This window comes from Phocoena phocoena, chromosome 5, assembly GCF_963924675.1.
Source record: "Phocoena phocoena chromosome 5, mPhoPho1.1, whole genome shotgun sequence".
NCBI classification, from domain to species: Eukaryota; Metazoa; Chordata; class Mammalia; order Artiodactyla; family Phocoenidae; genus Phocoena; species Phocoena phocoena.
Genome location: NC_089223.1, coordinates 109694937 through 109722419, shown reverse-complemented (window position 1 = coordinate 109722419; position 27483 = coordinate 109694937). Strand labels below are relative to the sequence as shown.

The 27483-nt window shown below is 40.3% G+C and overlaps 1 protein-coding gene across 2 annotated transcripts in view; it reads left to right on the top strand.

The window, feature by feature from the left end:
- The window catches only part of ELOVL6 (ELOVL fatty acid elongase 6), a 135588-nt gene that overhangs the window by 79864 nt on the left and 28241 nt on the right, over positions 1–27483 (top strand). For both annotated transcript variants that reach the window (XM_065877698.1, XM_065877697.1), the window contains one exon: positions 174–305. In XM_065877698.1, coding sequence (XP_065733770.1) covers positions 174–305 — 132 coding nt within the window. The remainder of the gene's footprint in view (positions 1–173; positions 306–27483) is intronic.

Genomic DNA, 27483 nt, shown 5'->3' with positions numbered 1-27483 from the left:
AACATTCTCTCTTCAGTGAAGGGAGCACATTCCCAAGAAGGTATTTGGTGCTTAGCAAGAGGAGAGTGGTATAAAAGTTGATGAACAATGAATAAATATAAAATTCTAATGGATAAAAATAATTGCTTAAAGATCTTTATTTCATAAGATTTTGGTTTTCTGTTTGTTCATAGGAAGAAATCTTTCCTGTTTTCCGCTCTGTATGCTGCCTTTATCTTCGGTGGTCGGCACCTAATGAACAAACGGGCGAAGTTTGAACTGAGGAAGCCATTAGTGCTCTGGTCTCTGACCCTTGCAGTCTTCAGGTAGGTTTCTTTGTTTTTTTTTTTTTTTTTTTTCATTTTCCAAATAAAATCCATCCATTTCATCAGACTCCGCTGAAAGAAGCAACAATCGAACATTTTATCATACATCTCATATTTTTGATTATTAAGGGTGTAAAATAAACCCATGTCCAGAGGGAAAGCCTTCATCGCAACCAAACTTACCACACTGTACTCAGGCTCTAATTTTGAGAGCTCTCAGGCCATCTCCTTGCTTGTGCAAACTGTTCATGCAGTAATTCAGTTTATGTCTTAGGACTAGAAGCAGAACATCAACTCCATTATTTTCGTCATATAAGTATAAATGAAGGGCTAAATGGAAAGCCACAGCAGTAAACTGTGGAAGTGTATGGTAGAGTAGGGTTCCAGTGTGGTGGGCATGCTGATACTGACTAGTACTTAATCAAAAATGGCTTTCAGGCACGTGACCAGACACCGGACACCTGTCTGTGTTAGTATCACTAGACCAGAGAATGTTTTTGTTCCGCATCCCCCAAAGTACCCTCCACCCTCACTGCCTGAACTGCCTCGCAGGCACAGGCTTTTGCAGCCAAGTCTGACTTTGCGCTGGCTAAAACTCATCATAGAGGCTGTCAGAACGAGACCTGGTCTCTCCAGGGACATCTGCCAGCCAACATCCAGACCCACACCTGGAAGCCTGAAGGAACATCCCTAGTTTTGTAATATTTGGCAATCATAAGACGAATTAGCACACAGCTGGTGTCCAAACAGGTGCCAGAATTTACCTTCAGTGCTAACAAAGGCACCTGTTCTATTTGTGTTTTGCTTGTCAAAACCAGCAAGTTGATAACTAGGCTTGGGGTGTAGGGGAGCAGGTATAGATATGCTACAGAATAAAAACCTGTTCACTTTAATATTTAGGAGCATTTCTACTTTTTTCATGTTACATATTAACTGTTCTACAGCTAAGGAGAAATAGATGGTATCATTAAAAGCCTCTCATTAGTCACTTGAGGCTTATGAAAGATGATCAGGCAGGAGGAGGATTTTTGCAAACTGATGATCTGTACGTCTCCATTAGGTTGGCTCCCTGCAACTGAAATACTCCTTTGCTTGCTACTACCGCATGCACGCTTTGTTTCGGTGCATTTTGTAGGGTGCAACATTTGAGGTACTTGTGATTCGACTCTGTCACTAAAGACTCCTGCCATTTCAATATGTATCAGGTTGGAATTCTCTAATACAAAGCAGCATTTTCATTTTTATTTACATTGAAGGTTCACAGTATGCCTCACCTAAAGTATTTTGATATTTGAGGAAAAAATTATGCTAATGATGCCTTTCAGCAATTTACAGATCTTTCGGCATCCCTTGAGTCTTTATGTTTTGTTTTTGTTTTGTTTTGTTTTTTGCGGTACGGGGGCCTCTCACTGTTGTGGCCTCTCCCGTTGCGAAGCGCAGGCTCAGCGGCCATGGCTCACGGGCCCAGCCGCTCCGCCGCATGTAGGATCTTCCCGGACCGGGGCGCGAACCCGTGTCCCCTGCATCGGCAGGCGGACTCTCAACCACTGCGCCACCAGGGAAGCCCTGTCTTTTTGTTTTTGTTTGTTTTTTTTGCGGTACGCGGGCCTCTCACCGTTGTGGCCTCTCCCGCTGTGGAGCAAAGGCTCCGGACGCGCAAGCTCAGCGGCCATGGCTCACGGGCCCAGCCGCTCCGCGGCACGTGGGATCCTCCTGGACCGGGGCACGAACCCGTGTCCCCTGCATCGGCAGGCAGACTCTCAACCACTGCGCCACCAGGGAAGCCCCTGTTTTTGGTTTTTTTTTTAACATTAACATATATAAGCAGAGAAGGGAGTTCAAGGACCCCCATGCACCTGTTACCCTGCTTAAACAGTTATCAACAGTGTTAATCTTATTTCGTCTATATCCCTACCAACCTCTCCCTTGTCCCCAAGTTATTTGGAAGTAATACAGACTCAAATATTTCTGAATGAAATGATACTATTTCTAAAAGTAGTCTTATTAAAAAATCGATCACAGTATCATTACCTCATCTAAATTAGTAATAACTTTTTATTATTGAGTGTTCCCGTTTCTCCAGTTGTCTCATAAATGGTTCTTTTTTATTACAATTTATTTTTAAGAATCCTGACCTAACTGACATACACACTACTATATATAAAATAGATAACTAATAAGGACCTAAAAAATATAAACAATCCTGGTCCAGATAGGTTCACACGTTTCCATTGGTTGATTTCTTTCAACTAAGAGGTTTCTTCCTTCCTCTCCAAGCCCCTCCTCCCACTCATAATCCATCCTTTGGAGAATCCAAATCATTTTCCTTTTAGAGTTTCCCCCAGGCTGGATGTTACTGGATGTTATTCTTCTGTCCCCTGTATTCTTTGTTAGCTGTTAGTTAGATCTAGAAATTTTATTATATTTAGGTTTAATGTTTGACAGAACTTTTTACAAGAAGTTAGTGTAGCAAAGGCAGGATAAATGCTTGATTCTTTGGTCATATTTAGCAGTTTCAAAAAAAATTTGATTACTTAGCATGTGAATAATGGGTTTTTTAAAGTATCGTTAAGAGTTCATAGATTTATCCTTTTTTACATGTCAGTGATTTTGAGATGAATTTGGATTTGGTGTATTGTAGTCCATTGCCGTTATTCTTTTAGATGCTAAGTTATCCCATGTTTGGCCAGTGGGAGTTTCTTCAGATTGGCTCCTGAATCCTTGTCCGTGTACTGAGTAGTGCTCATAGCTTGATTTTGTGTATGTGTGTGCGTGTTTGTGTGTGTATGGGGGCGGGGGGCAGGGATGACAAGCTGTTGTGGGCCAAGCGTGTTGCCTATTCCTTGTCCAGAACTGGAACCAGTCATTTCTCAAAGGATCCCAAGTTCATCCCAAGTTCCCTTGGGAAAGGGAGATAGTATTTAGAAATGACTCTCTAAGTACTAGGGGTGGTTGTCCCTAAGGTAGTTCTCATTTCTAGGCCTCTCAGAGGGCAGAAATAGAAAATGTTTTATTTTTTGAAAGAAATGTATCCAGAGTTAGTACTGATACTTCCAATTCATATTTATGCCTAGAGAGTTTTTACTTAATTACCTCATTTCTCCTTCCTCCTATGCCAAAATCCAGGTTCCCAATGTCAGCCAGTAGTTACTCATTTACTTACCCCACAATGCATATGCAATGCATATGCAACACTACCAAGTCTTTTTCAGATTGACAGGTTCTAGTTGCATCTTCCATTTCCCTAATTCTATTTGTTACTTTACTTTCTTCAGAGCCACGTTTTGTATAAAATTTTAAAAGCTGGAACTACACAAAGGCGTCCAAGCATGGACTCTCTAGGGTCTTGTAAAAATTTATCATAATATTCTAATCAGTTATTTGGAAAACATTATTATGGAATTCTCTGGTTGTATCAGTTGAACATGGTTCCATGTTAGGAAGAGTATATTGAGGTTTCTCTGTGCTTAAAGAATTCTGGTCAACAGTGTATTGAATGAAAAAGGCTACATACAGAATGATTTTTTATGTAATGTTTATGTAAATTTTACTCCTAGACATGAAACATGCTGTTCATTAACACATTTAAGTATTTGTAAAGTATCTAAAAAGATACTGGAAGAAAATATACTCAATTCTTACATCTATGGATGTGGAAAGGCAGAGGAGACAGGATTTTATTGATTGCCTACTATTTACTGGAAAATAAAGCAGAAAAACTTTCAGTGCTTGTAGAGCTTGGCTCTAGTGGACTGGTAGTTTGGAAGCAGAGAGGATTTAAATTTTTTTTGCTATGCGTTATCTTCCTTTTCAAAACAAATGAAGCAAACATACTGTTGACAACCCGATTCTGGATATTGGCTGTTGATTATTCTTTGTGCTTCTCTGCATTCAAAACATTTTCTAAAGTATACACACATCCATATACAATCTCATACACAGCCTAGAGAATCTCAAGTGATATTTGCTCTTTATTTTAGAATCCAAATAGCTTTTGAATGAACTTGACATAAAGCATCAAAAATAAGCTCTTCTCACAAACAGATGTTTTGATGGGTATTAATAAAAATCCTCCTATCTTGATCATATAAGATAACCTCGTTATTACAAGAATATGTTTTTGTAGAAAATTTTGAATGGCCCTTAACTATAATTCACAAATTTTTAAATCCACCTGTAAACGGTGTCTAATATAGAAGTATACAAAGTCCTTACACAAGAGGCAGTCCTGCATCAGATGGTATGCAATTCAGTAGGACGTTAAGAACCAAACATCTACTCCACTGCCCACTCCTTACTACTAATAGGATGTGATGTCATGGATTTGGAAAAAGAAGGAAAGAGAAAGAGAACCAAACTTTTCTGTTAGAGGAATTAGAAATGAGGGGGTGGAGGGCAAAGAACAGTAAGATTTTTCTGATAAGTGTTTCTATATATTTTACTGCTTAGAACTAATATCTTCCCCCCAGCTTTCAAGCTTGCCTATTAGCTCTTTATAGTAACTAGAGACCCAACTGTGACGTATTTCCGGATACTCCAAACTGTGTTTACTCATGAACTAAGACAACTGGGTGGAAATTCAATCAGATATGTAGGCTCCCTAAGCAAAAAGAAAAACCCTCTCTTCTTACTGCTCTGCTTCAGAAAGAAGTGGGGGTTTTTGTATAATTTGGCGAGCATTACCTGTAGAATGTTTTCTTTCTTTCTCTTTACCTTTGGGTGTTGACTGAATATGATAGCAGACTTCATACAGGCTGAACACAATATAATTTATTGAAAGCTGTCATAAGTTTTGAAGGAGTAGATAGAATATGATCAAGTGAGGTGTTCCCTAGGCCCGCCATGGGTTTATTTCATTGGAGAATGATTTCTCTGGGGTTTTCTTGACAATTTCTTCCCATTACCCGCAAACCCTGCTTCCCCTTTTAGATCTAAGCCATCGGCTTCTGGTGTCAATTAGTCTTTAAGGATATGACTGGGTGGGGCACAGCAGCCTACTTCCACCCAACCCAAGGATAAGCATTTCCTTATTTGATGAGATAATTCCAGGTGGCGTTTGTTGGCGCTGCATGTTTGAATATTTCCTTAGGGTAAATTCTGAGAAAATTTCTGGTAACTTGAATTAGTAAGTCCTTTAGATGAGACTGTTGCTTATGGCAAACAGCATCAAACCCTTCAAGGTGCCAACCATCCATTCTTCCCAGACGCTGCCGAGTCTTTAAATCATGTTGCTATGACATCTCACCTGGGTCACTTCAGTTGATTTGTAAAGGATTTTCTATGTGTTGATGTAATAACTTCAAACTCTGCTAGATTGGGTGCAGATGTGTGCGTGCTTCTGATTCAAGCAGCCTTTACCAGGTATCTCTGTCTGGCAGTGTTTTCCTCTCATTGGCAGCATAAGGAGCCTTCTTCTAGGTCTCTGACCCAGAGCAGGTCAAAGCAGGTTGTCTAGTCAGTGCACATTAGTGTTAATTACTTTGTGCTGCTTATGTATAGAGGCCAATGTCACACCTGCTTCAAATACGTTTATTCCTGTTTCCTGGTGATTCACTTTGGCCTCAATTGCTTTATGCTTTATTTGCTCAAAGCCAGATAGTCTCACTTTATAGTTTGACTTTTTGCCTTGTTATTAACAAGAAATTTTCCCTGTTGAAACTCATTTTTATTTCCTGGCCATATTTTTATTTTGTCATTGAATTTCATCTTTGGCTTAAGTATAAGATATATTCAAGACGAATAGAAAATTACTCTTTTTCTTAGTAAGATTTTCATGAACAAAGAGCTTATATATAGCATAGGACACATTCAGAAAAGTATGTTTAACAGGGCAGAGCAGCAGATGAATGGCATTTAATCAAATCTATTCGTGGTTTTATTTATACACACACCATCAATATTTAATATTAGAAGAATTATTGGCAAGTGCCTTATTTTTAAAGAAACAGATATATAGTAAAACCAACTGAAACTGTTCAGATGAGAAAAATATGACACTTTAAAAACCCATTTTGAAGGAGTTAAGCACGTCATTGACTTGTAAAATGATGAAACGTTGAAAATGACAAATTTCAGAGCTCAATTTATACTCGAGCACCTTGTATCTAGTATTTTGCTATATGGTTGCCAGAAGTGGTCCTTAATCCACAGAGAACAACATTACAGATAATGATTACGGTAATATTAATGATATAAAGGAAATGGATACATAAATTACAAGTGTCATAGGAGAAAAGCTGCTATTTTATCAATAACAGATTATAAATTTCACATTTTAAGAGGTAGCGTCAAAAGGGCAAAAGTAACAAAGCAAAAGATACTTCTAGAAAGCATATGCTGAGAAGTAGAAAAGCGAAAGCTGATGAATAATCATGGGAATGTGATACCACGTATGAAAAGTTTAATAACCCATAGCATAAAAACAATGTTTAAAAAGTTCAGGGTAGTGATTATATCTTTCTGGAGGCAGGGAGAGCGATGGGATCAAAGAGGGTCCAAAGGAGGCTTCCACTAATTTTGTATGACTTTGTCATTACAAAAAAGTTAAATAAGAAAAAGATAACTGTGTTTGATTCAAGTGTGGATAGCAACTAAAAGAAAGCTAGCAATTGTAGTCATTTTATAAGATTCTGGCAAAATGCAGGTGTATGTTAAACAAAGTAAGTTTATATCAAAACACAAACTTTGTACCCTATTGGTCCAAACACACACCCCAATAAAGGCAGATTTATAGTTGGAATTAAGAATGTTTTTTGTTTTCTGTTTTCTGACAGTGACCCTGAGTTCATTGTGTATGTGTAGCTGGAAGGATAATTTGGGAACCTTTCTTTTGGCCATTTATTGTGACACTAGTTGAATCACTTGACTCATTTTGAAAAACCAAGAGCAATTATATAAAGAAATGGCAACTCTCCATCCTTTAAAGTGAGATAGAACCTATAAACTAGAATCCGTACTTCCTGGTGTGCTCTGGGTAACCATAGTTTTATGCCTAGTGTCTTGGTGTAATTATTAACAGCTCCCCTTTCACTCTAGAAAATGGCCCACTTTGAATGGTAAATGATATGGTTAATCTGTTTATAACCCACTGAAGAATTGTGTTGGCTTCATAAAACAGAAAAAGGGAAAATTCTAACCATCATTTGCCCAATTACCCCTAACAAATCTTTATTTTTAGTATTGACCTCTTCTCTGAAATTTGCTCTTCTGTTTATAACATTTCCAAACGTGTGACATATCATCACTCGCATTTAAAATATTCAAACCAGATGCCTTTTTGATAACCCTTTAAAATTTCTCAAAGTTTGTCACTACTTTCCTAGTGAACATCTTTAAGTCATTCAAAATACTATAAAAATAACTCTTTCAACTGGTCACCAAGTTGTAAAATTCTTCTTAAATATCTCGAGTAGCTGTCTCATCTCCATTTCCACACCAGACACTCCAGTCGTGGCCTCCATCACTTCACATCTTAAGTATTACAAACCACCAATTCCTGTTTCCCAAATGTTTTCTCCATCCAAGCTACTCACATACCATATCATTTCTGTGTTTAAACCTTAATTGAAATGCCCTTTTCTTTAGGTTGAAACTTCAACCTGCCCATAAAAAAATTAGTCTTTCCTTGACGGACCTTTCACCATTGTCCTATGCAAACGTTCCATTCAAGATGACGTATGTCTCTGATCATTGACCCCAAAACAAACATACTTTGCCCATGCTCATTTCTTGTCTTTGAACCTATTATCCCTCCGCTTTCTCCATTCTTCCTCCATTTTTTTTCTTTAAGTCTTATTCATCTTAATTTAGGATGTCTTCTCTATAAAGGCTTCTCTGATCATTTCAGCCCATATCTCAGCTTCTACCGACCTTGCTGTTCATCATCATTTAACCAGGCTGTATGCTGCCTTACCTATGTACCCCCTGGGAGGCCATGTGAGTTCCCTGGAGCCAGAATTGTGTCTGGCTGTTCCTGGAACACCTTGGCACACACACAGTTTCTGAATTAATGAATACAAATCTCACACTTGGCCACTTCTCCAGTCACGTGTAATCGACATTTTGATTCATTGCACTCGTTCGCCCTCTATATTTCTTGTATCAATTGCCGCAGACATGCCCCAGTCCAGTCTTCCTTTAGTATCAGGGGGCTTCACCTGTAGAAGTAGAAGTGTGCTTCGAGAAATCTGGGATTGACGTCATACAGTTGGAGGAGCCTTCCAGAGGCCTGCAGGGCGCTACACAGTGGGGCCTTTGTTACTCTCTGACCTCTCCTCCTCTCCCCTCTCTCCTCTCTCAGGCCAGAGTGGCAGCTGTGCTGTTCCTCAAACATGCTAGCAAAGCTGCTGCCTCAGGGGTCTCCCACTTGCCGCCCCATCTGCCCAGAACATTCCTTGCCCAATATTCTAACGCCTTGTCCGTCTCCTCCTTCAGACCTTTGCTCAAATTTCGCCTTCCCCTCACTGTCTAAAATGACAATATCCCCCACCTTCTCTCCTCCTTTTCCTTGCCTGATTTAGTTTTCTCCTTGACGCGTATCACCTTCCGGCCCACTATATATATTGCTAATCTTATTCATTCTCTCTCCCCTCCTACTCAACTTTGAGTTCCATGAGGGCAGAGACTTTTGTCTGATTTTTTACTGTGTCTCTAGCGTCCAAGCAGGTGTTGAATAAATTGTTAGCTTTCCAAAATGAAAACGGGAAGAGAAGAGGTTTGTAAACAATTGTTAGTAAGTTTCCTCGCCTTCTTTGGAAAGTCTTTTCTCCCAAGGGGGAAATAGGATATTTTTTCTGCTTTTCCCTTGAATCCAGGAACAATGTGGATTTTCAGGTATTTCCAGGAAGATAATGATTAGATTAACTAAATTCATGATATTTTGCTTTTTTAAAAAAATATATTTTTTAATGTCCATTATGAGGGAGAATTTGGAGCTACTGGCAGGGGAGTTTAGCAAGGAAAGCCGGGAGAACAAGCATCACCCTGCTTTGCAGGTGGTACTTTGCCCTCTAGCAGGCTGACCCCTCCTTCCTTACCTGGGGATGGCACAGACCTGCAGGTCTCTCTGCTGCTCCAGATTTGCCTTCCAAATTAAGAAAAAAAACCCATTCCTAGTATAATGATCTAGTCCCAATAGGAGAAAAATGTACAGGTTATTGTTAATGTAGTAAGTTTTTAGAGGACCCAGACTGTCCCCAGTGTGATACCTGAAGGGAGCTGCATGTTAATATAAGCCCAGGCAGCAGCGGCCTCTCCTATTCCCAGAACTACCGTCCACTTGACAACCTTTGCTTCTTTACAGTTGGAAATGCTATCCAGTAGTCATAGTTTCAGTAAATAATTTTTTCTACTTATAAGAGTGAGAATTCTCTGTTTGTAAAACTGAAAACCACGGAAAAGCACAAACGCAAAACCTTTCATCTCACTACCCACAGATATTTGCTGTTAATATTTTGGTGCATGCCCTTTCAATAATTTGATGTTAAGCTTGAGATTCCTTTATCATAATTTTAATTCTCTGTAATCCATTAATATATTTGAGTTTGGACAAAAATAGGACTTCAGTAATATGTTTGTAGTTCAGGTGCTATAACAACTTAAAACAGTGACACACAAGGCATTTTAAATCATTTTACCGAAAGGAATTAGTATTTAAATAAATTTATTTTTATTTATTTATTGGCTGTGTTGGGTCTTCATTGTGCATGGGCTTTGTTGTGGCGAGCAGGGGCCACTCTTCGTTGCAGTGCACAGGCTTCTCATTGCCGTGGCTTCTCGTCGCAGAGCACAGGCTCCAGGCGCGTGGGCTTCAGTAGTTGTGGTGCACGGGCTTAGTTGCTCTGCGGCATGTGGGATCTTCCCGGAGCAGGGATCGAACCCGTGTCCCCTGCGTTGGCAGGAGGATTCTTAACCACTGCACCACCAGGGAAGTCCCAGGAATTAGTATTTAAATAGCTGGGATAACATAGCTTTTCTGAAACTTGTGTGAGAAATAACATGAGCGTTCTCGAAGAGATGTCACAGTAATTTAGGATGTAAGTATAATAACTTCTGAAGCATTTTTTAAGGATTATTTTGATTTAAGGATCACTTTGCTTATAAATGTTTGGTATTACCTCACAAATCCTTAAAGGATCCTTCTTGTTTAGCAGAGTTGACAAAAAAATATAAGATTTTGAACAAAAAATTGAATCCTTAAAAGAATCTTTAGACCTAACTTTTAATAAAATTGCCTGATTGCGTAATCTGGAATGCATCAGGTGATGTGACATCCCATCCATTATTAAGATGAAGTAACCGCAGTAACCACAATTGTAGATTGGCTGAAAAAACCGAAATGAATAACATGGAAAAGTACTAGAAGTTTATTCTGGAGAGGCCTGTTTGCAAGCACAGAATGAACTGAAATATGGAGAGATTAAACTTCCTTCCTCTCGTGGTCCACGTGTCCTCAAGGCATGGGGGTGAGTTAAGGACTATAGGAAAGACATGAGATTAGGGTTCAGTAAAGAAACATCGGTAACTCACCCTAGGGTTTAACCACAGCTGTTAGATCAATGGAAATATGAAACAGTTATTGCAGGCCCCTTCCGACCTCAGTCTTGAAAGTATCGGCAGTCCTTTCACGAGAGCTATCAATTTTTATTCTCTGTATTTCAACCAATAACTCCAAATAGTAACTGCTCGTCTATTTTTGATGATGCTGTGAAGCTGACAGGCTGCCCACATCCCACTTGATTTTGTATGTGAAAGAGGGGGCCCAGTTTTCTCCCTGGTAACCAGCAATTCTTTTAGCCCGTGCCACCAATAGATGGATTACTTTAATCCACCGCTGGTTCTTCTTGGAACTCGTTCCCTACCATTTGTTTCCAAAACTCTGTGAGTGCAAATTGGTGGGGACTGTTGGATCCCTTCTTCTCATCACTTAAGACTGAGTTGTCACGTATGGTAGAGGCTGCGGTACCAAGCAACCCTCACGGTATTCATTGCTATCCACTATTTTCTTTACGGTTTTCAGAATCCTGGGGTTTAGAAACAAATCTGTATGATTCAAATGATTGATCTGGGGCATGATATTTCATCGCTCTCACACTGCATTTTCCTAACAGCATAATATAGCGATGGTTTTCTTTTATTCTTTTCATTTCATTACTGATGGTAACATAGTGGACAGAAAGGTGGCTTTTTATGTATTTTTTTTTGTTCTGAGAAGCAGAGCAGGGTGATTAAAGTAGCCGGGAGAGATTGTCATTGATTCTAGGTATTTGTGTTAACCCAAGCTGGAGCAGAAATCTTCAATACAGCTTATAGAATTGCCTATCATTTGAAGAAATTATGAATCATTAGCTATTCAGAGTTCTCTTAGGCAGGAGGCAGGGATTTGGGTTCTCTGAAAGGGTTTAGCTTTAAGCTGGAGTTTATACTAGCTTGGTGCCCCAAAAAAAAAAAATCAAAAGGGTCCAGGACAAGGCCGCAGAGATCAAGAAAGAAGAGCTGAGGAAGAAAAATTGAATTTCTGCCTTTAAAAAGAACATGACTAAAACTCTAGAATTTTTCCAATTTTGAACAGACAGCCTGGCCCAGGAGGTTACATCTTAACTTCTCAAGACGTTCTCGCCACCTCTTACATTTTTGCTGAGACCAAACACATCTTTTGTCACACCTAGCAGTGAGGGAATCACACTTGAGTGTTCTCTAATCTGCTGATTGACACCTCTGAGATGTAAATATATGAAATTTCCTGTACTCTTTAAGAACTTACCCCTAAATACATAGTGGAAAACTAGGTTAAAGTTCAAAGTCATTAAAAGTAAAGGCAAAGGCACATTTTCCTGCCTTGTATATTTCGTAAGTTGATAATATCTGTTTTCTTCCATCTTTGCCTGACCTGGAAATACTTTATTAACCTTTTCTCTGCCGTCCCTTTAGAATACATTCTATAATTCTTCACATTTATACACACAAGCTAAGACTACAAATGGAATTGGATCAGAAGATAGTTCTAAAGAAGGTAAGTCAGGGAATTCCCTGACGCTCCAATGGTTAGGACTCTGTGCTTCCACTGCAGGGGGCCCGGGTTCAATCCCTGGTCGGGGAACTAAGATCCCACAAGCCACACAGCACGGCCAAAAACAAAAGAAGGAAAGTTAGATTTTCTTTGGTGTTTCCAAAGGGCTGCCTCCTGTGGCCCCGTGTGGGAGAGACCTCCTCTTCTCCTGCGTCTCCAGCTCCAGCACAAAATGATTCACAATTATGTCTCAAGTATACGTGTGGATATGGATGGTGACTGGAAGGATAGTACATGCTACAAGCAATGTGTGGTACCCTTATGTGCAGAATGCTACTGGTGATGGGCACAAGTTGCATCTTTTTCAGAGTTCTGGTAGGCAGAAATATCAACGGGGGGCACTTCGCTTCTACTTCTGTTCCTACTGTACAAACGTTCCAACGTAGATAAATGACCCATGATAAATCTTGCTGCTCAAAAAGAACCCACAGCAAAAACGTCACCCTGCTCCAAACACAGTCTAACCCACCCCCACCCCAAAACACACAAGATTCAGCAATGTTATGTGGAATTAAGGCAAAAAGCTTTAAGAGAATTTTGGTCTTTGCTCTTATAATGCTAACACCAATGATAGATATTGTTCACTGGGTGTTCATTAGGTACCTGGCACTGTGCTAAACTCATATATTTTCTTACCTAACTTTCACAGCTGCCTTGAGGTATATGCTTTCTCATTTTACAAATGAGGAAACCAAGATTCTGAGAGATTTAAGTAATTTGCCCACATTTAACTCTAGACAATAAACCTAAAGCCTGTTGTATTTTACAAAGAAAATCACTGCAACATAGGAGCCTATTGCCCTCTGGGTACCTAAGTTACGGCTCTCTTCCTCTTCATCACCATGCTCATCATCATGGCTGTGCCCATCATGCAGCCCAAGGCCCTTCAGGTAGAAACACTGAATTTGTAACACTTATGACTTGCTGTCTTGATGCAATGATATCGTATCAGGACGAGGAGCAGCTTTGACAAGAAGAACAGTTGGCCCAGCTGTTGAAAAGTTCTCGTTGGGCAAGAATCTCATAATCCACAACGTTAGCAGCTAACGTCCTGACCTTCTGCCTGCATCTCAAAAAAAGGCACGAGATCTATTAGGAGTGAATTTCAATTATTGAGAAATGCAGAAAGGCAATGATGATCCATGTGTGAGACTGCCAGTGGAAATGGATACCAGGTGTGTAGGCAGCCTTGTGTAGTTATAGTCAGCCAAATGTACGTTTCCATACTCCACTGTGTCCATATTTCTTCATGAGGAGAAGACTGAACTTCTATTTCTTCATGAGAAGACTGAACTATTAATTTTGTCTTTTTTAAACATTTTATCCTAATGAAATTTATGGTTATCACTTGGGTTATTCAATTTTTTCCCTTTCTAGCAGATGTTACTTTGATATATTTATATCAAATATATATAAACACACATATATATTATATATATTTATTATATATTAATATTTAATTATATATATATTTATATTTGATATAAATATATCAAAGTACATCTGCTAGAAAGGGAAAAAAATTGAATAACCCAAATTAAAAAGACCTTAACTTTTTAGAGGACAAAGAAATCTGTTGTGAAAGTTCTGGCTAAGTTCAATTGTAGAGTCTCTACATTAAAACACCAGTAAACTCAAGTAAGTCCTTGTGCTTTCACTTGCTCTTGCTGCGCCCAGCATTTGGATAGAAAGTAATATTTGTTCTCATTTTGCCTCCCATAAAATATACAAGCCATTAACACCCTGCTGTTGGCTCTGGTGAAAACAAACTCTGAACTTAGTTCCACTGAACACTTTGACTAGGAATCACTCGAGGGTTTGGAAGCTTCTGTACCACTGCCTCTTGTTTTCTTGAAACTTCTAGGCAAAACCCTGTGAGACGTTCTATAAATCCTAAATAGACTTATAATTTAAAGCACTCTTCAAAAATCAATAAAACCCTGTATTTTTTTTTTTTTTTTTTTTTTTTTTTTTTGCGGTATGTGGGCCTCTCACTGTTGTGGCCTCTCCCATTTGCGGAGCACAGGCTCCGGACACGCAGGCTCAGTGGCCATGGCTCACGGGCCCAGCCGCTCCACGGCATGTGGGATCTTCCCGGACTAGGGCACGAACCCGTGTCCCCTGTATTGGCAGGCGGACTCTCAACCACTGTGCCACCAGGGAAGCCCAAAACCCTGTATTTTTAATCTTTATTCAAAAAGGAAAGGCAGAACCAAAGTGACTAACTTTTAAGGACAGAATGAACAATCTTTTGACAAAATGAAGCTAGTAGAAATCATTTTGATTAGAAGTATTTTGTACCAAAAACCAACCAGAAAATAGGACCTGCTTTAAAAAATTAAGTCCTCCTTTATCCCACCGTAAGTTTTAAATTATTGTTTCTGAATGCAGTTTAAGTAGCTACACAAACAAGGTAAGGGCAAGTCTCTGCTGTGACATTAATGACAGGTGCACTAAGAAACTCATTCAAGTATTTTTGCAGAATGAGGAGGAGTGTCAGAGACAGCTGGGCTTGCAAACCTTCCGGAAGTCTTTTATTGTTTCCTGTATTGGATCAAGTCCAAAAGTGAGAATAATTACCCTCTAGAACTGCCAAGTCTTCAGGCTGTTCAGATAACCCTGGTCTTGTAGTAGGAAATAAATGTGAGCTAAGGTACAAGAATAGTGACTGGATTTTATAAAAAAATATTTCTAAGGGAGCAGTTTTCTCAGAAGCGGTCCTTTTGCTTTGACTAATAGAATGCATAGTGGAGAACCATCCAGTCAAAACCGCAGACAATAAAGACGAGAGGAAATCAGACTCATTATCCACTCCCAGGCTGCCTTAGTAATTCAAGAGCTGAGGATTTCAACTGGGCTTCCTTGGGACTTTTATTTAGGTAATTCATGAAAGCCTTTGCTGGGGAGGGGAACAGGAAGTTTGAATGGGAAATTTTTATTGTTCTGAAAACTCTATTTACCAAAAATTTTTAAGGTTACCCTGATTTAAAGTGAACAGGTCCCCTCTGTTTAGAATAGAGAAGAAATGATAGGTTTTGCTCTAAATTTCCAAACCTAATGACCAGATCAGATGATATATGCTGGGTGCTTTATCTACACTATCTTATGCTCACAACAGAAAATACTATCCTAGTGAAGTCACGTTTTTTCAGATGGGATGAGTCCTTCAGGATGCTCAAATATTTCAGAACTTTCATAATTCAAAAGCATTTTCCCATAGGAATAATTTTAAACACAGCAAATAAATACATACCTAATAGTAACTTTTCTTCATATCTAACTTTTATTCCTTCATTTGAATGTTCTTGGTTTCTGACACGTTTCTCTGTTCTATCATTAGCCCCACCCCCTTAATGAATACTCGGATAACATTGTTATAATTTATCAGCAATGATTGTTGACGTAACAGCCTGGTAGTCACCAAAATCACCCTTAAGTCTTCTTAAGATGAAGTAGGTGAGGCAGCTAAACAACAAAGTGGTTCAGAAGGTAATGACCAAAGCTGTGGGTATTTCTGTTCCCCACTGATGTATGTGGTGCTCCCATGGGCAGCATTGTAAAGGTAGTTTAAATCAGTCGCGCCACCAGCTTTGAAATTGTGTGATTCTTTTCTTTTTGGCTGCACTGGGTCTTTGTTGCTGCGTGCAGGCTTTCTAGTTGTGGGGAGCAGGGGCAACTCTTCGTTGCGGTGCACTGGCTTCTCATCGTGGTGGCTTCTCTTGTTGCGGAGCACGGGTTCTAGGTGCACAGGCTTCAGTAGTTGCAGCACGTGGGCTCAGTGGTTGCAGCACATGGGCTTTAGAGCTCATGGGCTCGGTAGTCGCGGCACGCAGGCTCTAGGGCACGTGGGCTTCACTAGCTGTGGCACACGGGCTTAGTTGCTCTGTGGCATGTGGGATATTTCCAGACCAGGGATTGAACCTGTGTCCCCTGCATTGGCAGGCGGATTCTTAATCACTGCGTCACCGGGGAAGTCCCGAAATTGTGTGATTCTTGAGTATATTTTAGATGTAGGGAATTCATATTCCTTCAAATTTTACATACATCTTGATTAATATTGTATATACATCGATATTTCACAGTGTCATGATCCAAATCCATATAAAGTGCAACTGTGTCCCTATTTTGCAAAAGAAGGAACCGATGCTTAGACTGATGAAGAAATTTACCCATGAACGTACAGCTTATAGGTGAATCACGTTATAGATTTACTTATAGGATCACTTTTAGTTGGTCTGACTCAAGCCCATGCTCTTGCTCAATGCCATGCTGCTCACATAACTGGGAAAATCAGAAATAGAGGTCCTGATTCCAGAAAGACTTTATGAGTGGCTTACATAAGAGGGGAATATGATTTTATAAGCCAGGGAAGGAGGAGAAACTACTGAGTTTCTCAAACTGTAACCACATGCATCAAAACATCTGGAATGTCTATTAAAAATTCCCGTTTCTGGGTCTCCTCCCAAAGCTATTAAATTGGAGTCCCTGGTGGTGGAGCTTAGAAATCTGCATTTTTATCGACCTCCATGGTTTACTGTCGTTGAAATTTCTGTGTACTTTCAGGGCTCTTATATGCCCCGACACATTAGCCTTCCCCCCACCGCCCGGCTCCAGGGACATCCCTACCCACACACACGCACACACGTTGGCAGTAGAACAGCTAAAGACTTTCAGGAGATGTTTAGTAGCTGAGAAGTCCAGTGCATGGTGAACTGCTTTGCAGAGGTATCAGACTGTGACTTGCCAACCACGGCGTACTTGACCCTTATGCATTTCTTATTGTGCCTCTGACCTTTTTACAGACATTTCCTCCAGCACCATGGACCAGTCTCTGGGTGCTTGCACCTGAGATAACAGAAGTGCTCTGGTAACCTTTCACTCAGGGCGTTATAATCTCAATCAGCTTCCTGATGAATCAGCTCTCTGGTCGACCTAAAGCCATCTTGGCAGAGCCAGGGCAGGCAAAGCCAGCCCCACAGCCGTGTCTCAGACCTCTGCTATGACTTCCTACGAGGGAAATGTCTCCATGATTCTGCCTTATCCACCCCACCTCCCTCCACTCAACACGCACATATGATTTGCCAAATCTCGAGTTCCTGTTTCATTATAGGTTTGCGTTTTCTCTCTTGACTGTCCCATCCTCCCTCGGAATCAACATTGTCTGAACCAGTTTTATGGAAAATGTTCATAGCTGGTCCTTTAACTCAATAATTCCACCACTGAGAATTTATCCCAAGGAAATAACGCAAAACAAGGAGAGGCTTCATGTATAATGATGTTTAGGGCAGCATTTTTGTTTTGTTTTGTTTTGTTTGTTTGTTTGCTTTGCGGTACACGGGCCTCTCACTGTTGTGGCCTCTCCCGTTGTGAAGCACAGGCTCCAGACGCGCAGGCTCAGCGGCCATGGCTCACCGGCCCAGCCGCTCCGCGGCATGTGGGATCTTCCCAGACCGGGGCACGAACCCGTGTCCCCTGCATCGGCAGGCGGACTCTCAACCACCGCGCCACCAGGGAAGCCCAGGGCAGCATTATTGACACTTAAAGGTAATTAGAAGCAATGTAGAGAGAAATGTGAGAAGAAGGGAGTGCAAGCATCTGGTGGAATAGTGATGCAGATATTAACTAGGGGGCTCAGGAAGACTAGGTAGCAACCTGGGGAAATGGCTGATGCTAAGGAATGTACCTAGGCAGGCTGCTCTACTTAGGTACTGTAAACTCAACCATGAATGGAAAATGAGCAAAAACGGAAGGTAATACAAGTTATGATCATTGTGTTATGTTGATAGGGTCATGACTAGCCTTTTCCCCTCTATTTCCTAAAGTATATATGCTGTAATTAAACTATGTGTGTGTTTTGATTTTTTTTTTTTTAATAAAGCTCATCAAAGTTTGCAATCAAGATGGCCTGATTACCTCCTATTCCCAAAGCTCAGTACAGGGAGTAACCTTTGCCCTCACCCTCATCTGCTCAGGGCAGCTCTCTGCTCAGGTGGCATCTCTAACGGACCTCAGAGCAGTCTCCTCACACTACCTCTGCCACAGTGCTCAGTTACACACCTCTGCTCTGACCTCCGAAAGTCGAAGCGTCCTAGAGCTCAGTTAGGTGCTCCCTTTTTCCCTCTATTTCAGTTCTCTCCCTAAGTGATCTCATCTCATTCAGCGCATGCTTAAATATCAGATGACTCTCCAATGAAGTGTCCAGCCCTGATCTCTTCCCTAAACTACAAACTTCCCTTCATCTGAAAGCTATTTCATCTTCACTTGGATATGCGTATGATATGCCTCTCATATCTAATGTATCTAAACAGAGCTCTGGATTTCTTCTCTACCCACTTCCCAAAACGACTTCATTAATTAATTAACATGCAAATAAATGAATAATTAAGCCGATTCCTCTCTATCTCAGTACCTGGCATCATTTTCCACCCTTGTTCATCAGGCCAAAAATCTTAGTCGTCTTCCTTGGTATCTGGCACCACGCATGGTGTTTCAGGATGTCCTGTCAGGTATACAGATTTGTCTATACTTCTTTCTGCTTATGTCTGCTGTGACCACATAGCAGCCAGCATCATCTTTCATTTGGAAATGAGAGATATAATATCTGCTTAAATGTTCTCCCTGGTGGATTTCTTATATAGTGCTAAATCATTATCTTTTAATATGGTTAATAATTATACATTAGTCTTAACTATATTAACTATTAATGTTATATTGATTATTGTAGCCTTTCTGATTGTATTACAGTCCATTCTTCACACAGAAGTCTGAGTTATCATTAAAAACATAAAGCATATCGTGTCACTCCCCTGCTTAAAATCCACCAATGCCTATGCAGTGCAGTTAGAATAAAATAAATTTTATGGTTTTGATTATTAATTCTTAATATTACTATCACTGTAACCACGTAAAAATCCTCAAAGGCCGTACAAGTGCTAGTCCCTGCCCACCTGTTGAACCACACTTCCCTGTAGCCCCTGTCGCCGCCGGCCTCGCCACACGAGCGCATGCAGCTCACTCCTGCGTTGCCGTTGTCCGTCCCTCTACCTGCCGTGTTCCTCTCCAGGTCTTGGCCAGACTGGCTCCTTTTCATTAGCTCACATGTCACCTCCTCTGAGAGGCCTCCTCTAACCTCAGCAGATGATCTTGCTGTCCCCCATCCTTAATCATTATCACCTCACCCAGTTTTATTTAGCATTATGGTACTTGCCACTATCTGAAATCTTTAAGCTGTTTTTTATGTATTGTTATCTGCCCCGCCACAGACACTAGAATATAGGCTCTGACACTAGGTTCCTTGTCTTTTTCTCTTTTTTTAATCCCTTGAACCTAAAAAGAACTTGTACCTAAAAAGAATTTAGTATGTAGTAGGCATAGAATAAGGTTTTTGGATTTTTTTTTTGTAAGCCTTTTTATTTTTGGTATATCATATATACAGAAAAATGCACACATAGTAAATGTAGAACTCAATGATTTTTTTCTAACAAAGTGAACTCACTTGCGTAAAACCCATCCAGATCAAGATATAAAACATTACCAGCACCTTGGAAGCATCTCTCTGTGCCCCTTCCCAAGTATTATCTCCCCAGAAGTAACTACTACTCTGACTTCTATTATCAGATTAATTTGACTGTGTTTGAACTTCATATGAACAGAATCACACAATATATACACCCTGGAATCTTTCTTTCATTATACTTGTAAGAAGCATCCATGTTTTACATGTGGCAGTACTGTATAGTACTTCATTTATTCATTTTATTTTACTCTATCATAGGTAGACATTTGGGTTGTTTTACCATGGAGATATTATGAATAATGCTGCTGTGAAGATTTGTATACCTGTCCTTTAGTGTGCACTATGTTGGCATTTCTGTTGGGTTTTTACCTAAAAGAGGAATTGCTCGGTCAGAGGGTTTGGCTTTAGGAAATTCTGCCAAACAGTTTTCCAAAGAGTTTGTACCAGTTTAAGTTCTCACCAACAGCACGTGAAAATTCCAGTTGCTCCCCATTCTCACCAACCATTGATATTGTCCATTTCTCTTAGCTTTAGCAATTCTGATAGGTAACTTAGTCATTTCTTCTTTTGAAATAAATCAGCTGCCTGGGTGGATTAAATCTCCGAGAACGTCTTTTTTTTTTTCCTACTGCTGTTGTATGTTTGTCAGCGATCATAGGAACATTCACACTGTGAGGAATAAAAAGGTAGCTGTAGCTAGAATGAAAGGATTTTTTTAGGGCCTCCCTGGTGGCGCAGTGGTTGAGAGTCCGCCTGCCGATGCAGGGAACACGGGTTCGTGACCCGGTCCGGGAAGATCCCACATGCCGCGGAGCGGCTGGGCCCGTGAGCCATGGCCGCTGAGCCTGCGCGTCTGGAGCCTGTGCTCCGCAACGGGAGAGGCCACAGCAGTGAGAGGCCCGCGTACTGCAAAAAAGAAAAAAAGAATTTTTTTAAATGAACAACCTCAGGTCCAAACAATCGGATAAAATTAAAATTTTCTAAAGGGATATCTGTGCTCTGATTTCGCTCACGTTGTGTGCCAGATTCTCGTCTCAGTATTCAAGTAAGGTTTACAAGTTATGATATTTACATGGAACAATACCAAGGCGTTCCTTAATTTGAAATGTCTGTGGAGTTGCTAAGGGGTTTGTGGATAACGGTCAAGTTCATTATGATTCTATAATGAAAACTTGATACAGCCTATCATATATAGTTATATACAGTACATTTTAGAGAATAGTTCTGGTTTCACCCTCATCCTCTCATGCTTTGGAGCATTCTTGCCCCAAGATATTGGTACTAATGTTTCTCTCTCTTTCCTTCAGCCACTCATCACTAATTCTTCATCTCTACTGATAAAGGGATTCAGTTCATAGCTTCAAGCGCTGAGTCATTATCAGACAATTTCTTCAACTTGCCTGATATTGGTTTGGTGTTGACACTGACTGTGACCGTGTGATACTGGAGCTCAGTTTTATACTCTGCTTGTTAGAGATTACCTTTTCTCTACTGTAATACCTCCATGCAACACCTCTACGCCTGTAATAATTTTGATCGAGTTGGGTTTCATTCTATCACCTCTTCATTGTTGGAAACTTTGATTTGTTTCTGGAAGTCATTTTAGTATTTTTATCAAAGACGCATATGTCACCTACGTTTGGACTTTTTCATTTGTTTTTGGTTCCGATATTTTAAATCATTAACTGGAAAATCCATCTAATTTGTGTTCTTGAAGTGATTGCCCAAGGTACAGGAGTTTGGACTGGGAGATGGATTTGGCACGCTTTTGATTTAGGTAACATTTTGGTTAGGTAACATGTTAGGTGGCATTTCTCCCAGAATAACATATTTTCCTGATATACTATGTTTCTCCCCACTTTAAAATGTAAGCTCCAAGAAATTCGAGACCTATCTATTGAGTTTACTGTTGTATGCCCGCTACCTAATGTCTTTCTAAACTTCCTAAACCTTTCTAAACTTCTCCAGGCCCTAAAATTTCAGGACTCTCCTTCACTCAAAATAGCACCTGAAACATATAAAAACACTCAAGAAATAATTGGTTGAATGCATGAATGATTAAAAACTCCTATCCCTTCCCTGTGTGGAATTCTTTAGGGACCTGGACTCTATCTGTACTTGTATTAGTTGAAAAGTCACCTAACACCCCAGGAAGAGTAAGGGAGTGTCAGTCATTCCCTCCTCCAATCTCATTTGTATTTAACATCTGATTGAGAAATTATGGGAATTTCCAGTAGAGGTGGAGAAGCAGAAGAATCTGTACTTTGAAACTCAAAAGTTTTGATGGGCTGTGGGTTATGGGAAAGGAAAGGAGTCAGGACAAGGGAGAAGGCCAGAAAGGGAGGTCGGAAATGCCACACACAAAACAAATGCCTCCCATTTGTGTTCTAGGCTATATTTTTTCTTTTCCCTTCTCAAACATCAGATGGAAACTGGCTTCTCCTCCAGAGGAGCGAAAAGCCCTAAAACCTCAGGGTTCCATCTTCTTTGCTGGAATGGCTGGGAAGTCAGGGGCAGAGGTGGAGGGAATTCCCCTTGTTCCTCAGGCTCACGTTTGATAAGGAAGTGAGAAGACCTTCTCCCCTGAGGAAACTTACAGAGGTCTGGAGAGTTCAACTGTGCATGAGGAGGCCATTCGGAAAGTTCAATAGTGCGGTGATCTGCGAGACAAGAGAAAGCAAAGTCCCCTGACTTTTGGAAACCTTTAGGTTTTTTTGTTTTTGTTTTGTTTTAAAATATATTTATTTATTTTATTCTTGGCTACATCGGATCTTAGCAGTGGCACGTGGGATCTTTGTTGCGGCATGCGGGATCTTTCGTTGGGGTGCGTGGGTTTCTCTAGTTGTGGTGCATGGGCTCCAGGGTGTGTGGGCTCTGTAGTTGGCGGCGCGTGGGCTCTCTAGTTGAGGCGTGCAGGCTCAGTAGTTGTGGCAGGCGTGGGCTGAGTTGTCCCTCAGCATGTGGGATCTTAGTTCCCTGACCAGGGATCAAACCCACGTCCCCTGCATTGGAAGGCGGATTCTTTACCACTGGACCACCAGGGAAGTCCCTGGAAACCTTTGTTTTTATTACCCAATCCTACTCATAATCATAACTACCATAGCACACAAATACCCATTGAGTTCCTATTATTCATAGGGCCCAGGGTAACTCACAGGCCCAAACCACTTCCAGCCTTAGGTACCAAACACTTTGTGAAAGCACACTTAATGGTTGTTAAAACTTTTCCTGCCTTGAGGGTCGAAAAAAAAGATTCCTCTGTGGGAACAAAGAGGAATAGGACTGATGGAATGCCAAACCAGTCCAGGTGCAAAGTGTGCTTCCATGTGGTATGAAACATACGAGCTGGAGATATCTCCATGCACTTGCGGTCCCAACCAAGTGCTTGAATGGGCCTGAGATTTTTTCCAGTATTAACACAAGGCATCAAAGCTTTAATGCTCTCTATTTTTGTGGTTAACGTTGTTGTTTTCAATTGTTAATGTGTTAGTAGTCAGATATGATTTCTTAACTAAGAGACAAACATATACATAGATGTCTTTTCTTAAAAGTTAACCAGAATATTGTCATTCAGCTCTAACAGATTGAACTTGAAATTTTTTGTGTTTGAGGAAGAAAGAAATGCACTAAAATAAACAGAGCAGTAGCAGAGTGTAAACATGTTCCTAGCTCTTACAGATTCACAGAACACAGTTACTATGTGTGTTTGCTTCAACAGAAATTAGAGAGATTATAGATGAAAATGATGTGTGGAGGGAGAAGAGAAGTAGCTGAGGGAGATTAAGAGGTACAAACTTCCAAAGTGCAAAATAAATGAGTCACAGGGATGAAACATGAGTGTAGGGAATACGGGCAATAATTATGTAGTATCTTTGTATGGTGACAGATGGTAACTAGACTTGTTGGGTTGATCATTTTGAAATGTATAGAAATATTGAATCACTATGTCGTGCATCAGGAACTAACACAACGTTGTAGGTCAATTATACTTAAAAAACAAACTCATAGAAAAAGTGATTCGATTTTTGGTCACCAGAGGTGGGGCGTGGGAGGGGAAGTTAGATGGAGGTGGTCAAAATGTACAAAATTCCAGTTATAAGATAAATAAGTGCTAGGGATGTAATGTACCATGCAATCAATATAATGAACATTGCTACATGTTATATATGAAAGTGATTAAGAGAGGAAACCCTAAGAGTGCTCATCACAAGGGAAAAGTTTTTTTGTATTTCTTTAATCTTGTGTCTATATGAGATGATAGCTGTTCACTAAACTTGATTGTGGACATCATCTCATGATGTAGATACGTCAAACCATTATGTTGTACCCTGCAGTGCTGTAGGCCAATTATATCTCAATAAAATTGGAAGAAAAAATGATGTAGTCAGGAAAAGATTTGTTGATGAAAGACTGTGGTGTTATCAATGATAATGTTTTACTGTTGGCTAGTGAGTAATTTTAACATCCATCAGCTTATGTGATCCTCATGACATCTTGTGATGTAGGCAGAATATTAGACAATGCCATTTTCATTTTACAAAGGAAGTGAGAAGAATTATGGGATGTGCCCTAAAGCACTCAGTACTTGGAGGAATCTGGTTGCCAGATTTTCTTTGCCTAACACCAGGGTGCCTCTCTGAAAACACCTTAAACTAGAGGATGCCTTAGTCATCAGAAATATTTTCATATAAATTATCTCAATGGATATTATATTTTACTGGTGATTAGCATTACCTTCCTACATGAATAGTCTTATTTAGGGATGTGCGTGTCTTGTTTAATTGGGCGAAGACAGATGAAATTTTTCATATACAACTTTTCATAGGCATAATAATTTAAAGTAGTCATTTTGGTCAGCTCCATTTTTTGCTGCTAGTAGATAACAGATTTGTCTCTACTCAAAAATCTGGATTCTTAGGAAAAATGGAAACAGACAGTAAGCAAGCCAAGGGTCTATAGAAGAGTCGAGGAGCAGAGTGGACTTTTCTTCTTCCGTTAGACCTGGTATACCCAGATGTATCACAATGTGCTTTTCTATGCTACGATTTCTGTTTTCAAAATTATTTCGTGATGAAATTGGGACCACAAGTTCCTGTGGCCTCATTGTACAGGACTGTGCGAGGCTATACTTTGGGCTTTGAGGCGCAGGAGAGGGAAAACTCTCGGACTTCCATGGAGCCATGGGAAGTTCGTGAAATGGAAGTGAGAGGATCCCACAGCAGACTGTTTGGCTATTCAAAAAGGTCAGAGTAGCCATGCCAGCATGTTGACATTTTTAAGAAAGGGATTCAGAATTGGCCATGAGTTCAGAGATTGTAAGTGCTGTTTAGGGTTTGTGGCTGGGGTCTCTTTCGGAGGAGTCGGTGAGCTCTGCAGTATTAGTCACTGCCAACCACTGCCGGTGTGTCAGTTTTGAAGAGTGACCCATCTGGTCTCTATCTATAAACACCTTACAGTTGAAGAGGTTGAGTTTCACCTGGAAGATAAATTCCCAGCGATTCCCAGGAATAGCACTACAATGAATTTTCACAATTTTCACTTTTTAACCTACAGGCTCAATGTTCTGAGATCACCAGTTAGCTGCTAAGACTTAGGCTCTCTCTAGCAAGTCAGTAGCTCTCATTGAAGGGCTCCAATCAACATCTATCTGTCTATCTGTCCATCCCTGTAGTTTCATGACGGTGGTGGTGAATTGATCTGTGTGAGAACTACTGTATTTCTGATGCAAAAGACCCAGAGATGGGGAGGCTGGGTCTCCCGTTATCGCATTATAAAGTTGCCAAAGAGCTCACCATATGTTTCAGGCCATGTGATCCTTTGGCAAATCTCCCAGAAATTTCCCTGGAGATCTGTATATCCCTATCTTAAAAAAATATATTAACACAAGATATGTTTTAGAAAGGAATATCTTTTCCTTTCCTACTACTATCTCTTTTCAGTGGTGCTGTTTGAGCGATCTCTTAAACGCTTTTCGATAGGAGTAAGGTATGGCACAGGGCCTATCACCTGGTAGGCATTTATACTTAATAAATATTTATGAAATGAATATTGTTTAAATTTACTTTCTTTGGTATGTCTTTGATTATAGTCATTCAACTATGGTGAATGATGATGAAAATTTCAGAAAAAATAAGTCAATGAGCTGCTTTAAAAGATTAAAACTTTATCTAATGGATTTTTAGATTAACAGCCCAAAGAAAGGAATTGGGCACATGAAGAGTGAGAAACTTACGACTTATGTTTCCTCCCTTTCTTTTATAGTTATAATATGATCTGACAGAAGTTTAGGGCTCAAATCCCAAAGGACATTCCTAGTCCCCAGTTTTAAGGATGTGGAAAACTGAGGGTCACGGTGACTTTTTCTCCTCCTTCCCTCCCTTCTTTCCTTCTTTTTTGTTTCAGTTTTTGCGTTGGGTTGGGTTGGGGAAGAGACTGTTTATACAGATAATGTCATATATCATCAACCCAAGTATTCTCCCAATGAAATTTTCATTAATCGTCCCTCAGAAAAAAAAAATTGGTTTCCTCTTGCAGTTGTGAAACCTAGTTAAGGTTGTGCAATGGAGTTAATGGGTCGATGCTGTTAGTCTTGGCACCGGCGTTATCACTGTCCTAGTAATTTGGGAATATTCCAAAAGAGATTAAGAGTTTTTCTCAAAGGAACAAAGTTTTCTATAGAAACAAGATGTTTAACCACTTTTGTGGTTCTGGTGAGTTTTTGGCTTCAACATTAATCTCTATTATGCCCACATTTATTTTCAGGTTCTTTTTAGTCCATACAAGTCTCTTACTTTAATTTTCTGCCATACTTAATAGGGGTCACTAATGGTAAGACTTTGTCTCTTTGTTCCCATTTGTAAAAGTCCAGAAACCAGCACACTGTGCTTTCCATACGTAGGTGAAAACAAGCCATAGTCACGGGCAAGTCTCCACCTTCCCAAGAATGAATTAGATGGCATTCCATCAATGGTTGGATTCAGAGAGAAGGGTTCTCATCTAGGACAGCAGTGATACAGAGATAAGCAAATTTCTTCATCAGTTACCTGGGCAGCTTCATCCAGAGGTTCATGGAGTGGGGAATGGAAGGCAGCCTGGAGGATGAAGTCTCCAGGGTGTCCCTAACCCAGAGCCAGGACTCATAGGTGCTTCCACATCTAAGATGCTGAGTGAATTGGTATGAGATGGGTTCTAGGCATTAGAATTGTTTTAGCTTGCATCTTGGTGATTGTCATGTCCACTCAGGTTGAGAACCACTATCCTAAATGAAAGCCTGCTGGGGAGTTCAGGGGTCAGTGCTGGGTAAAGGGCAAAGCACTGGAGCTGTAGTCAGAAGATCCTTTTACTTAGTAACTGTGTAACCTAGGGCCAGTCCCCTGCCTTCCCCATGCCTATTTCTCTCTTTGTCTATGTAACCAGGAGAGTGGTGCCCCATGAAGTTGTTGTGAAAATCAAATTTCATAATGTAGGAGCTCAATGAAGTTCTTTAAATGTGAAATACCATGCCACCAACTAGTTAAGTACTTGTCGGCCAGAAATGAAGCTGGCATCATGCGGTCTGAGAGTCGGGGCAGAGTAGCAGTGGCCACCTTCCACTC